Here is a 15,525-nt window from a genome sequence, read left to right on the forward strand (position 1 = left end):
ACCATTCTGTGGTCATTATTTAGAATACATCATTATCATTATATTGATATTACAGTTGGCAGCAGTGTAGCATATTGGTAAGGAGCAGGACTCCAAAAGGTTGCCGGTTTGATTTCCCACTTGGGAATCATCCCACTTGATCTCCCACTTTATCCTTGGGCAAGGTACTTAACCCAGAACTGCCTCAGTAAATATCCAGCTGTAAAAATGGGTAACGTGAAAAATTGTAACCTATGTAAGCCGCTCCTGCTAAGATCGTCTGCTAAATGCCAATTGTGTAATGTAAAGCAGTGTTTACTAAATGTGTCACAAGGCAGAAAGGGACAGTGAGGGGATGTTAGCATTGTTCAGAATACACAGAGGGACATGTTGGAGGACCTAAGAGCTAACTGAATCAAATGCATGCTCTTATTTCCCACTCATGGGTTCAAAGCCCACTTCGAAAACACAAGGGTCACATGGTTCTCTCATGACCTGTTGGTACAGAGTGCCCTAACGTCACATGGGGCTTATGGGGCCCATCTCATAGAAAACAGGAAATGACCCGGGCTCCCTCGGTGGGGGAAATAGCCTCTTGCAATGGAGAGGATCGTGCCTGTTGACCAATGGCTTGGCAGCATGTCACCGAATGGCAAACACACGCACAGGCAGTCCTGCTGCCCACCAGCGCTCCACTGGCTTCCTGTTTTGCAGTTGTTTCCCACCCCAGGCATGGGAGCCGCTCTTCCCAGGAAATGAAGGCCGATACAGACAATGTTATATATCCCACTCTCACTCGCTCGGAATGGAGGGAAGGGGGTAGGGGGGTGGTGGTGAAAGAGACAGCTGGAGAGGTGTGGAAAGAGGGAAAAATGAACAAATCCAAAAAGGCTATACAACCTGGTTTCAGACCTTCTGAGGCTGTATTTTATGTGTACTAATAATAACTATTAACTAATAACTATTTTTTCAATATGAATACATCATGGTACAGTCCATGAGCCCAACTCAGGCTGATCTGGTCTAACGAGAGGAACAGGGGACCTGTGGACCGTAAAATGATATTATTGACTGTGAAAAGTAACACTAACCACGAGTGTGCAGGGAGATTATGCAGGGCAGTTATCCAATCACCAAATCTCCATGGACGGTCATACTGGGAAAATATATTGCCTATCCCTTGGCAGGCTACATGGCCAGATGGAGAGATGGGCAACCACAAGGAAATCAGGGATGTCAGGATGTACTTTAACTCAACTTCAGTGTATTTGTCTGTGAATCATACATCCTGTGTTCAGTGCTCCAGTACACGTAGATCAGGATGTACTAGCCAGGTGATGTGGTGTGTGTTTGTGTGTTTGTGTGTCAAACGTAGGTCAGAATAACATTGGGCTATAGCCCCCCCCCCCCCCCTCCACACACACACACACACACACAGTATAAACTGTAAGCATCATTCTGAGGCACATGTATGTCCAAGACATGGCATTCAGATGTTGAAAATATAAAAAAACTCTGTGTACTTTGTATATACTTGTCAAAATAGCTTTTATTGTGGCTTTGGTTTGAAGTTTTATGACTGCTGTTTGTTGCCCCATATATCAACAGGGTGTGGGTTGGCCCTGTCAAGCACAATGAGTAGTAAATAATCTCTGACTCATGCATACAGCTGTGAAATCATTTGCCAGTGGCTGAGGTAAAGCATCTTGAGTAAAAGTATACAGCATTCTAAGGAATTCAAACTCATGACCCCTGTGACTGGAGTCTCAGTTTCCCAACCACTACCCTTCACTGGTGCCAAAAATCCTCAGGTTCAGAGTCCAGTTCTCTAACCACCGTTCCACACTGCAAGTTGACTAATTCCAAAAACATTTTCCACACATGCTTTCTGTTTGTTTGCTTTTCTGTTCAAAGCAAAAATAATATTCCTTCCTGAGCATGTGTCAGAAAGAGCACTTTTCTGAATGCATTTTCAAAGATTGGTCAGGTGGTATCATAAAGATCAAGAAACAAAAAATAGAGAAAAGTTTTGCCAAGCATGGATTGTACGTTTACATTTACTAAACTGATAAATAAGGGATTGTAAGTCTGAGCACACAAACTCACAAACCTCACAAACCCATTGTCTGGTCCTGTTGTCAGAGACATCAGGAAAGGACTGTCATATGTTTGTTCCTATTGCCCTGAGTATCTGGGAGTAACACTGAGAGGCAAAGAGACAGTCTGACATTAGGTGAACAAGAAGGTTGTAGATCACAAACTTGTGATGGTCTGACATTTTCTATGGTCTTTGTATCTCAGAGGTTCCTGTTCTACACGTTTATATATTATTATCTCATACATACAGTGCTGCCGTTGCATACTGTTGCCATATAGTATGTTAATATTGTAAGTGTATCATAATATCTATATATATCCTGCTTTAAAACTTTCAGTCTGCACTGGAGCATTCTCACTGCTAACAGTTCTCTCTCCAACCAGACCACGTTCTGAGGCAACAGTTATTAAATGAGAACGCGAGTTTCTCCAGCTGTGTCATGAGAGTAAAGACGCAGAGAAAGTGAGAGAATAACTGAGAGTGTGATGGTCATAGCTCTCTCTTTATGGCCCCTGATGGCTGTCCTGGTGGTAATTTCCATATCAATATGCGAGAGGAACCAAATAAGTTAGAGGCCTGTACTGACACAATGGGGTGTGAAGCAGAGTGCTGCCTCACCACTGTTACATCACATTACATTCATTTAGCAGATGCTCTTATCCATAGTGACTTGCAGCACAAAAGAACAGAAATAAATCCAAGAAGTGAATTCAAGTGTATCTGTAGTGCATTTGTTTGTGTGTGTGTGGTGGCAGTGGGGGGTGGGGGGGGGGGGCTATGAGAAGGAGTGAGAGTGTATCCCTCGTTTTTTAGAAACTTCATCACACTTTTTTTCATATTAGTCTGGTTTTTGTGATGACATCTAGGCTATTTGTGCTTCGAAATGTTCCAGTTCTTACCAATTATGTAAGTACTGAAGATTGGGTCTGTTTTAGAAGAAATTTTTGGTAGATCTCTTTTTATTGTATTTCCTTCACCTGTGCAAATGGATAAACGCCATGGACAAACTCTATTTGCCTTCTGTGAACAGTGCTTGTGGGCGGAGTGGTTAGATATGCATTGGGTGTACCTTTGTTTGTCGTCTTAAACCTGTGCTTAATTCAGTTGAGAGTTTGCATTTGAAAGCCTCGCTCTTTTCACCTCTCCTTCCTCTGCCTTTCACAGTATCACACTGTACGCAGAGCTCTGCTTCTTCCACGACTGCAGTTCTCAATAACATTTGATTGATTGACAGTCTCCCCCCCCACCCCCCCACTTTTGTCTGCATTTACAGCAAGGTTGTGTTTTGGGCCATATGCACTAGGATAGGTAGGCTACCTTGTTCCTTTCCTCTTGCTATCCATAAGGGGGATAGGGGTGGGCGGGGGACTGAAAATAGTAGCAACCTGAGAAGATGAAGATCCCAGGGGTAGGATAGACAGGAGGAGAGTGACGTCATAATTATTATGGTTGTAATTGTTTTTCTTTGTGGTTTCCCCCTCGGTACTACATTATTTTAACTTGGTTTATTTTTCATGGAAATTGACCCCGGGGGGGAGGGGGGATATCTGATCTAAAGGGAGAGTTGGGGAGTGTTTACATTGGGAAGTCATTGTGATGTAACACACTTTGCATTTGAACAGCTAGTGCTGCGTGTCTGCGCAGACTGTGAACGCATGCCTTTTAACGCAGTGTCCCTGCACTGTCACAGGCACGATCGGGTCCCTTTGCCATCCATGAATCATTAACCATCTGCCATGGCGCAAGGGGGCTGAGAGGTAGACAGGGGAGCAGGACAAGGTCTGCCTGTTTCATCACATCTCATCTCCTCCCAAAAACAAAGAGTCTGTTTTTTTTTTCCTTGCAGGAGAAGGAGGCCAGATGGGGTGGTGGTGGGGGTGGGGGGGTTACTTGAACAGAGGGAAGCAGTCAGTGAGGGCTAGGTGGGTGGTGGATGGGAGGGGGGAGTCTAGATGGACAGTCTGTTATCAAGGCATGGTTACGACATTCACGTTGCTGCAGCAATTAAAGCAGATGTTTGACAGACTGACTGAGGACCCCAGGGCTGGCCTAACCAGGGCCTGATGACTGTGTAAGGGTGACAGTAGGAACAGTCTACTGGTAGTGACTGAAGTTCTGTGTGTGTGTGTGTGTGTGTGTGTGTGTGTAGGTGTTGGCAAGCAACGCAACAGAAATCCACCAAAGCTGTTCTGTCACATGGCAAGGAGAAAGTTTCATGGGGACAATGTGGAAAACACTATTGATGACATTAGAGTGCAATTTTATTTTGTTAATACCAGAGAAAATCAACCATCTATGTGGACATTCTTTAACTAACACACGACCTGAACCAACTGTGCCTGTTCTCTTTGTCATCGGCTTCCTGTTTGTCTCTCAGTATCTTGACTCTCGGTCTCTCCCTGATGCTGGTGTGTGGAGACTGGCAGGGTGTGATTCCTCGGAGTGCGTGGTCATATGCTCCAAGGCAGGAGAGCGGAATGGAACAATGCAGACAAACAGGAGGATTAGAGCTATTTAAAGCCCTGTGCGTCAGCCTCGGGCTCCAGACATAACTCCCAGCACCACTGCTGCCAAACCCTGCTTGGCTGGCCTCCAGGGCTCAGTCCAACGCTATAACATCCTCCCGGCTCAAAAACAGCAGCCCGAGCAGTTCGACCTGATGGATGGTCATCCTCATCCTCACCCTCCTCTTCTTCTGTGGATAAATTGTGGCTGAAACACTCCCTAGTATGACTCTCCCTACATTCCTGTTGAACAAACCACAGGACTCATTCAAGGCTGCCCAGTTAGGAACTGCATTGCTCCGTTAAGTGTGTCAGCCTGATCACTGAATACCGCAGAGCCCGCTGATGATATACCTGTTACAAAGGGCATGAGGCCTGTGCTGCATAGTGCCACATCCAGGGCATGGAGGAGTCAGCAGCAACTGTGTCAGCATGGTTCCATGGTACAGCACTTTATCGCTTTAATGCTACTGTGGCTGCTTTATTGCCATTGCTAATTTGCTTAGCAGGCACCCATATTGAAAGCAACAGTAAAGAGCTTACATTAAACATATTTATACAGCATTACCCTTTATGCAGCTTGGTAAAGGGAAAATTGTATGAGCAATCCAGATGGAGCACCATGCTCAGGGTAAAAGAAACAGAGTTTCACCTGGGATTTAATCCTACAGCCTTATGGTTATAAATCCAACCAGCACACACCTTTAACCTCTCTCTGCCTTTACGTCCGTGTGCCCTGTTGTCTCCCTCAAGAGAGTGGAAAATCAGAGAGCCTGCTGACTCCGCATTGGTTTTTTATGGCCCTGTTCTCCTAACAGAAGGTGGTCAGCATAGACTGGTGACAGGCGTCAGGATCAGGCTGTCCCTGTGTAGCTTTGTCATTCCAGTTCACCTCAGCCCCAATGTCTGGATTGCAAATCTCATCTCCTGGGTGACACGGCACGTCAGACAGAAATGGGTAGAGGGGTGCAGGACGCTCTGTGATGTGCAAACTCCCCTCAGCCATGGGTATTTGTCTCTCAAAGAGAAGGCAAAAGGAATGAAAAAACAGGAAATTACCCTGTGTTGGTAGGCTGAAGCTGTGATGAAACCAAAGCAAACAATAAATGTATACGATAAATGGAATGGAGCTTAACTATAATAAAATATGTAATCAAATAAGTCAACATTATTACATTACATTGTTGGCATTTAGCAGACATGCTTATCCAGAGCAACTTACACAGGTTACAGTTTTTGCATCAGTATCCATTTATATGGCTGGATATTTACTGAGGCAATTGTGGGTTAAATACCTTGCCCAAGGGTACAGCAGCAGTGCCTCAGCAGGGAATTGAACCAGCAACCTGTCAGCTACAAGCCTTGCTCCTTTCCACTATGTTACGCTGCTGCCCATAGCTGTTGGAAAACAGCAAGAAAAACTTATTATAGGTAGTAGTAAATAATAATGCCAGCACACTGTGAAAGTGGCAGGGGGAGAGTGTAGCTGGGTAGCAGCTGTCTGATCCATTCTCAGAGGCCTGCTGAAAGTCCTCTGTGTGTTTATTCAGTCTATGAGCCATGCTGATCACACAGTGATCAAGAGCCGTTTGTGTGGGGCTGGCAGAGCTATGGCTGGGAGTAATGAGAGACAACATGAACGTTCTTTCAGACAGAGATTCGAATCATTATCTTGTTGTCACGGAGGAAGCATGAGACATTCTGTTCCTGAGCGTGCGGCACGTGTCTGATCACATTGCGCTTCTCGGAATGACACCCCCTTGGCTTCTCCCCTCCTTTACTCTCTTCTGCCCTGCTGCGAGTTAACTGATGAGGCGGAACATTTCCAGAATTCCATTCACCCTGATTGGGCGAACCACGCAGGCCCCGCCTGGAGGTCATCGCCACGGCACCCAGGCATGTGTCTAATGAGGCCAAAAACAATACCTGTGGTGTTGAACGGGGGGGTGAGAAAACAAAGCCACAGAGGCCACCAGCTAAATGTGCTGGGGCCCCACACACCCTGTATTAAGTTGCTCATTTTGTTTATTGTTCAAATACTCAAGGACATCTTTTCTTTCTGTTTCATATCTCAACTGTTCTAGCTAGTCTTTTTTTGCTTAAGGGCATAAGCAGTGATGGGATGAAGCCAAAGATGGTCAATGGTCTGTGTGTTGCAGAATATAAAAAATGTTTAGAAAACAAAATGACCCTCACACATGAAACAGGAACTGATCCTGAGTGTATGACAGACTAAGGAATTATAACGGGCAACATGATCCATGAGCAATTGTACTTTTTTTGTGATGAGCAGCAATATATATGAAGTGAGGTACCATACTCATGGGACGGCAGCAGTATGTGATTAGAGCTCTGTACTCTGGAAGGTTGAAGGTTGTGGGCTTGAATCTTAGGTCCTCTGAGACAAAATGAATCAATTTAAATGTGAACTCTTCAACAACTAGCTCCATGTCACTTGCACCAGTAGGCATTTAGCTGTACTAATGAACTAATAATGGACTGTAGGAATGCGGGCATCAGTTTGCTAACTGAAAACAATATAATTTCATAAACAGAAAGTTTTGGGGCTCTACTGCCAGGACTACGCTGTTATTTTGCTTGAGAACAGAACACCTGGCCCTTCAATGCTATAACAAGAAAAGGAAGGGGCACAACACATCTGTACCTAGCCATGTTGTCCTGTCCCATTAATTTTTTATTCAGCACTCAGCGATCCAGATATAAAACTGCTTTTGTGAGGGAGCCTTCAGCATCAGCGTGTTTCTGTCTGTGCTTCCAGGAAGAGCAGACAGTGTTCCCAGAATCCTCATTCCAGAAACAAACCCAGCTGTGCCCACATCGCTGAGGAGAAGACGAGTGCATGTAATCTGGGGCAGAATGAAAGGACAAGACATGCTTGTTTTTTGGTGAGGGGATGGGTTATAGAGGACATTGTGAGATCTTTGCTCTGTTTTCAGCTCCAGCTCTGATTTATTGTTGATAAATTCCTTAAATTTGATGGGTTTTTAAAACAAGGATGTTACATTTCTGTCTGCATCTTTTATCTTCTGAATGAGTTGGATTTCCAATATGATCAAGTTAAAAATATGTATGTGCATTGACACGTATACACACTAACAGAGTAATGATCAGAGTAATCAAAAAAAAAGATATTCATGCTCTGTCCTTATGCCCTTGAGGCACCGATTCTGTACAATGTTTTTCTGGTAGAGGAGGACAGAGGTTATGTCGGGGACTGAACACAAACATACATTCATACTCCAAACCATCACCATGGAGCAGAATGATACACTACTACGATTGCAGAAAAACAACCAAGTCACTAAGTCGTTTGTGCAGAGAGATCACATGAGATGTTCACTTGGGTGTTCGGCACATTTTGAGTCATGCAATGTGTAATCACACTTCTCCGTGTATGCACAGAGAGAGCAAACAGAACAGTTTGTCTTTGCTCCCGCTTCGTGGTGAGACGCGAACTCTGGGTGTTCCTCAACGAACCCCACTGACCGTGCCTTATCACCGCTGAACAAGCTGAGAGGCGCATAGCTGGTAAAAGCAACACCCAACGTGTAAGTTTTCAATCACTGCCATGTTGATTCACCAGGGGACGAATGTTTCCGCCATAATAGAATATCGTCACCATTTCACAGGTGTAGATTGTGTTTACATGTTATGTTTTTAAGGAGGAGAAAACACCAGCCCCCAGCCCTTGTGGTTAATCGTGAATGCATTGTAGAATGCTGCTCTCTCCTTCTGATCCCAGGCAAATTTATGCCCCTGTATGCAAAGACACTTTGGCACTGAGACTTGGATGTGACACAAGCAATTTAAAAGTTGACTTGCTCTTCAGATGACAAAATCAAATGTGGTTTTGTTTTCAATTAAGCCAGATAGAATTGGAGAACTATGTTTCTCCAGTGGCACACATTACATTTAACTACGTAGTAATGTAGTATTTCTAGGTGATATATGTGTATGACTGTGTGTGTGTATGTGTGTTTTGTCATATATTGTTCCACTGTGAGAAAAGGCACACTTAAAAGAAATAAAGTACGAGTCGAACACGAGTCAAGTTTGGACACACCTGATTAAGATAATGGGAAACATGACACAGACATTTTGATTTTAAGACTTATGCTTAAATGATTGTTTTTTTTATTTAGACAAATATCAGTCATGATGTTGATGTCTCTGTGTGAATGTCTTTCCAAAAAATTCATTTAAAAATATTGTTGGCTATTTTGAAGAATCTAAAACATAAGATATTTTTGACCTTTTATAACACTTTTTTGGTCACTGCCTAATTCCATATGTGTTGTTTCATACTTTTGATGTCTTTACTATTATTCTAAAATGTGGAATAGGATTCAAAGCAGGTTCAAGAACTGAGCCATTTTCTGACAGAGATGGAGCTCCACCTGCAGGCGAGAACCTTCAACCACAGCGGTTAATCCCCCGATGAATGTTACTTCTGTATGGAGCTAACGCCAATAAAATGTGGTTAATAGGCCTTATTCAACTGCACTGAATGAGATTTTACACTCATTCATAAAATACCTGCACTGCGTTTATTTTCATCTAGATAAGGCTGAAAGATTCAAGACCACTGACTGAAAGAACTGATACATCGGTGATAGCTGACTTGTTGGACAGTCCTATGCTGTAATGTCAGGCCCATGCATTCATTGGGAGAGAGACAGGCAGTTTAATTCGATAAATTGTGCATGGAGTTAACTAATTTCAGTGTACAGCATTAATGTGCATCCATATGATCACTAGGACATGTATTATATTATCCAGAACAGTAACCCAGTAGTCTTAATTTCCATTTTCATGTGACACGATCTATGAATCAACAATTTAATTGCAGACTTAATTCAGTCGCTGGCTCTTCCTCAAAGAATACGTATGATTTCTGGACAATTTCCACTACTTATTTACAGTAAGTAATTTTTTTAGACATAAATCCCTGTCAATATCTTTGATAGCCTACGGTCTGATTACTGTGTCCGGAAGAATCCGTCTTCTCCAAGAGATGTTTTAGGCCACGCCGTAAAAGCGGAAATATTGCAATGGTATAAAGTACATCATTGTACTTAAAAAAAACTGCGTACAGCGCTGTTTTTCTTTCCCGACGAAATGGATGTTTTGGTGAGTGCCGGTGTGACGTGTGCCAACCAAATCATGACTGAACAAAATCTAGTCATTGTTGACCAAATCCTTCGTTCTTCAAAAATGAGATGAAGTCATTAAGACGTTAAACCCCAGAGCGAGAACGTAATCGAACTTGTCTGTTTTGGTCAATGGGGTAGGAAACGCGGGCTGTGGGCAGGTCACAGCGAGTAGCTGTGGCTTGCGTGCTTTCAGGACCATGGACAGCACAGGCCAAGCACCCTCGTTAAATACGCCTTTCCGCAGGCGTTATCAGAATAAATTGCATCCAAAACAGTGAAAGGATGTATGCTTACGGCTTATGCTCAATTAACGATGAGGGGCTGTACTACTGAGAGATGTGCTGTAATCCAAAGACAACGAGGGCGTTGGCAGATGGTAGATCAGATGCTACTGACCAAGTGATCAGCTTTCCAGCTCTATTTTCGAATATAGCGGCTCGCTGCAAATTTCACAGTGCTGCAGATCCAGAATTATGAATGGGTTTTTAGTGCACAGTAAAATCACAGCATTGAAATACACAAAGTGAAATCAAAAATCTGCTTTATTTTGTTGCTCCTCTGCCCATGCACTATCGTGACGCATACATATGATGCATAGTCCGTGTGATGTAGCAATAATAATTATTATTCACTCGACAAACTCGAGTGATGTGTTCCCTGTTTTCTTGAAAGACGCGAATTTCTCCTTCTTGAGACACAAGCAAGGTTTGTGAGCGCGCATCTGGAGACCACATGACTGCAGCGTTCCTGCGCGCGCACACACACGTACACACACACATACACTCTCCTTCATGACAGGGTGGCAGAAGCTCGCTGGCTTGATGTAAACAGAATAGCTGCGCTTTGTTACAGCATCACCCAGGTTGTGTCTCGCTACAGCCATGCCATGGATATTTTGTGGCAATACCAGTTCCGGATTATTTTGCTAGGCGATTCGACGGTGGGGAAATCGTCTTTGCTGAAGCGCTTCACGGATGGGATATATAGCGATGTGGCGGACCCGACGGTCGGTGTGGATTTCTATGCCAGGTCGCTGGAAATCGAACCGGGGGTGAAAATCAAACTCCAGCTTTGGGACACTGCTGGTCAAGAACGCTTCAGGTGCGTGCTTTGTCTGCACAACGAATGTTAGATTTCGATCGATCATCCCTTTTCATGCACGATCGGTTGCAGGTTCATTCATCAATATATCTTTTTGCCCATTCTGTCTATAATGTGATGTTCAATGGGTGAGATTCAGGTTTTTTTTTCCTCCGGGAATCTGTTTTGCAGGCTGTAGAAGGAGGTCAGCCCGCGATGGACACATTTACTTAAGAATTCAGAATCAAATACTCTATTTCAGTGTTCAGCATAAAAACAGCCGTAGCAAACTGGGACATATTAATGCATTCATTGACGAATATCGCCCCCCTTTGGATGCGGTGTCAGTTACATAAATACGTACTGGGCACTTGTATAGGAGAATAAAAGCGGAAATACAGGAAAGGATGTTGGCTCTCTTAAAAACTATAAAGGTACTACCGCCAGCTAATGTGAGACTTTTAAATCTTTATTTGCAAACGGAGTTCAATCCCAATGGTAAACTTTGCTCCATCAGTAGCAACAAATAGGCTTTGAAGTCTTGAGGCCGTTACAAAATGTTTGGAGGTACGCGATGCTGTATCTGGAAGAGCGAAAACGCCAATTCATTGTCTGCATGCTCCATTTAACACCTCCTCCCTTCTGACACACAAACGCAATTTCTCGCACCCACCCGGCTGAGTACACCGAAGAAATATGCAACACCTCTCATTCTGTGTTGGTTGTTCCTCTAAATCATACTGTGAACACGTGTCTTCACATTTCGTAAGGAGAAATCACCCCCCAGGTGGAATGCACGTAGATACATTCAGAGATAATAACGTCTCCTGTGAAAACACAGTCACACTGTCCTTAGAAATGTATACCATATGTGTGGTGTGAAAGGATCTCAGATATCCATTAGCACTCTGTTATGTTTATAACTGCGATCTCGGTGCTTTTGCACGTTGTAACTGTAAGGATGGGAACATCAGATATGAATACATTTGCAATGCATAAAGGAGTATATTGTATGTTTTTGGGATGAAAGGGTAAAAAAAAAAAACATGATCACTTGGGTTATATCAGACTCTTTCAGTGTGAATTTGATCTGTCACTGGTCATTTCATTCATCTCATTGTGACTGGAACCAAATAGCTCCTTACTCTTGTGTATGCATAGTGCATCCACATGTCCAACTGTATTAATTAACGATTAATATCAGAGTGCTCTTTCTTAAAACCGAACTAAAGCTGCTTGGAGGAGACAGGCCAGAATTGGGGGGTTGGAAATTGCTGACATTGTGATGTGGAACACTGTTTGTCCAGTGTGGTAGTTTCTGCTGGACATCTTAAGGTGGCTTTGTGTGCGTTTCCATCAGAGACACACAGCAGAGAGACATTTGATCTGAAAGTAGTACATGCATCTCTAAATTAAAAATGGGACGAAATAGTCTCTATCATGTCCACTGTAATGGCCATGTTAGTCAATTTAAGCAGTATTTAGTTCACCAAATCAGCCAAAGTAAGGAGTAATTAGACTGTCATTTCATACACATTAAGTGATAATTATTTGGCTGTATTATCTAAGCCAAGTGCTAATTAGATTGCTATGTTAGTAATTACTTTACTTCTTGTAATATTAATCAAACTAAATGGTTATTAGTTGACCATGTTAGTCAAAGTAAGGAGTAATTAATGTGCTGTGGTAGCTGAAGTAAGTGGTAACAGACTGCCTCCCTCTCCCTTCCTCTTTTTCAGGTCAATCACTACCTCCTACTATCGAAATTCCGTCGGCGGGCTGCTGGTGTTTGACCTGACCAATCGCAAGACCTTTGATCATGTGAGGGAGTGGCACCGGGAGGTGAGCGAGCACGTGCTGCCCCATCACATGGTCTACATCCTGATTGGTCACAAGAGCGACCTGAGCAAGGACCGCAAGGTGACCCGCGAGGAGGCGGAGGACCTGGCGGCTGTGCTGGGCATACGCTACGTGGAGACGTCGGCCAAGTGCAACAGCAATGTGGACCGGGCCTTCGAGCTCCTGACCCGGGACATCTACGAGCTGATGAAGATGGGCGAGATCGATGCCCGCGAGGGCTGGGACGGGGTCAAGAGTGGCCTTAGCGCCAAGGTGCTGTATCCCGCCGAGGAAGAGGCGGAGCAGGAGAAGAGCTGTAACTGCTGACTGACCTCTGACCTCAGCTCACCCCAGCATTTTCACCCACATGATCTTCCCTCCAGCCCTCCTCAGTGAGGTCCTAGCTACTTCCTGCCTCTCAGCGCTAGGCCGCTCCCTTGTGACATCATCACCCCATGCCTCACAAGTGGTCATGCCTGCACCTCCCTCGGTGTGTACTGGGGAAAATGTACCACCAGCAGGGAGTGCTGTGAGTTATTGCACACATGCTCAGGCAGGAGGATGCTGTAGGACACAGTTCTTCTTCCTGGGATTGCCAAATGATGCCCCTCTCTGCCCCTGAGCTATCGCACTTTGAAGCAGGTTGACACTAACCCTATCGACACTGCGTTCTCATGGCATGACATGGCTGTGGTTCTGGGACTGTTCCTCTCTGCTTCTTTGCCTAGAGAAGCGAACCTTGGATGTTAAGACTCTGGTATAACTGAGAAACATGAGAACTAAAGTGATCATTTAACTTTTGTCACCCACACCCTCTCAGATAGTTCCAGTACTACAATCAATACCAACGGCCAAAATATGGTTTGCATATTAGCGTGACATTTGGTGCTCATGCTACAAAACTCATTCTTCTTCAGGAGTGAATATTATTTTGTACTGAGTTACCTTACTGGCATCCATCTGTAATATTTGTGTCTTCCCCAGTCACGCTGTCTCCAGTGCTGTGTTATGATGGTTGGTAATTATTTCCTAATGTGTAGTCCATATAGCCAATCCCTTCAAAATATACTGTTGCAAAAAGTTATGAAAGTTATGAAAACAATAGTGATAAAATATGTAAATACCAGTAAATGACTGATCAATATATCATTTTGGTTTATGGTTATCAGTTTGCCTGAGCCTTTATCACTCATTTTGCCCCAGGACTGGTCCCCAAGCTCAGTTGTGTGTATTCATTAGGAATATGTGAAATATGCTTTGCACATGGAATATTATTCCCTATTTAAATAACATTTTATTCTTATTTTGTTTGACCTATCATGCTGCTTTAAAGTTTTACACACTTGTACTCCACATAGCTACAATAAAAATACACCATTACACACATAACATACACCATCAATCTTGCATGCAATCACTGTACAGTGAGGCTAACATACCTTCTGGAGGGTGTAGCAGCAGTGCCCTACCTGGGATTCAAACGTGCAGCTGGCTCCACACTGCAATTCACTGCAGTAAGGTCATTCGCAGTGCTTTACCCCTTTGGGTACAGTGGCAAATGCTCTAACTCCTTCTTGACAATAGACTCATTACTCCCCTGGTGAGTGGTTGTTGCTCGTACTCTTGGCCTGCGACCCCACCCCCCCCACCGCCCCCCCCCCCCCCCCGCGCCAAACCTGTGCGTCTGTGTCCTTCACCATTAAGAATGTCGCTGATGGAGCGCTCTGCATCATTCTACCGGGCTTTCACAATGCAGCAATTACAGCCTGGCTCTCCACATTGTTCAAAGCCAGGAGGAGGAGAACTGAAACCACTCATGTGTGAGTCAGGCTTTCATAGGCATGTTAGCCTGGATGTCAGGAGCTGTACAAGCACAGCTAAATAAATAAAACAACTGTGGCTGTGTGAAACAGCTTTTGTTACAGCCTTTGCCTGATGAATTGCGTCTGGGATAAGGTCAGAGCGGAACCATGAAAGTGAATGTGGTAGAATGCTGGAGTCTGAGAGGGAGTAAAAAGGCAGCGCTGAATATGGACTCTAAATATTCCCATCTGTGCTGTAGTCTATATGGCATGTGTGGTGCTTGTATGTTCAAGTCCTGAGTGCAGCACTGCTGGTGTAACACTGAGTAACTGAATGAGTGACTTCAGTAAATACCTGGCTGGGTGATCCGTAAGTGGTTGGCCCTGCAACAGGCCAAGCCATTAGATAAAATTAGGTTAGCATGTAAAAGTACCAAGCTCCTTGCAGTCTTGCATTCTGACTAGTAGAATGAGATATTCGGAGATCCAAAGCCCTGCAGTAATCTGAACCAATTCCCCTCGCCTGTTACAACGGATATTCAAGACCTCCCCTGTCTCAGTTACCAGGAGAGAGGAGAGAGAATTCTCCCCATTACAGAGCTGTGATGTGGTCTCTGATGGATTGGCCTGGCCTGGCCTGGCCTGGCCTGGCCTGGGTGTAACCTTAAATATGCTTGCTTTTGTGTTTTTAAAGGATTAACACGTGATAGAATATTGCGGCTCTGTGGGCTTTGTGACCTGTGCCTCTGACAGCTGTAGCATTAGGTGTTTGTCTTATATGACAGAGTTCAGTGCTGAAACCAGGCTCATGTACTCCCCTACAGTAGTGGGCCCAGTCCTCCTTCATGGCTTCAGTGCTAGCTTTTTTTTTTTTAACCTGGTGTTAAAACCAATAGAGAGAATGAACACGTTGGATGTTTGTAAAATTAAAAACTATCCTGCACCAAATGTGAAAACAGAGCAAGAAAGAGGGGAAAAAGATTTAACTTTGATGAGCACTTCTACAATCACTACTACTAAAGGTGGTAAGAAATGTTTTATTTTAATAT

The 15,525-nt window shown here is 44.1% G+C and overlaps 1 protein-coding gene across 1 annotated transcript; it reads left to right on the plus strand.

The window, feature by feature from the left end:
* The first annotated feature begins 10,543 nt into the window (after window positions 1–10,543).
* Window positions 10,544–14,329, plus strand: LOC118796250 (ras-related protein Rab-39B-like). The gene is made up of 2 exons (XM_036555058.1): window positions 10,544–10,856; window positions 12,575–14,329. The coding sequence occupies exons 1-2, from the start codon at window positions 10,642–10,644 to the stop codon at window positions 12,999–13,001; spliced, it is 642 nt and encodes a 213-aa protein (XP_036410951.1). The 5' UTR covers window positions 10,544–10,641; the 3' UTR covers window positions 13,002–14,329.
* Window positions 14,330–15,525: the final 1,196 nt, after the last annotated feature.

The sequence above is a fragment of the Megalops cyprinoides genome, chromosome 21 (genome assembly GCF_013368585.1).
Source record: "Megalops cyprinoides isolate fMegCyp1 chromosome 21, fMegCyp1.pri, whole genome shotgun sequence".
NCBI classification, from domain to species: domain Eukaryota; kingdom Metazoa; phylum Chordata; class Actinopteri; order Elopiformes; family Megalopidae; genus Megalops; species Megalops cyprinoides.

What these genes read in the sequence shown, in the direction of transcription:
- LOC118796250 (XM_036555058.1), top strand. Translation starts at nt 10,642, where the DNA reads ATGGATATTTTGTGGCAATACCAGTTCCGGATTATTTTGCTAGGCGAT. An exon ending in GCTGGTCAAGAACGCTTCAG is followed by an intron (nt 10,857 to 12,574) that starts GTGCGTGCTTTG and finishes CCTCTTTTTCAG; the next exon opens with GTCAATCACTACCTCCTACT.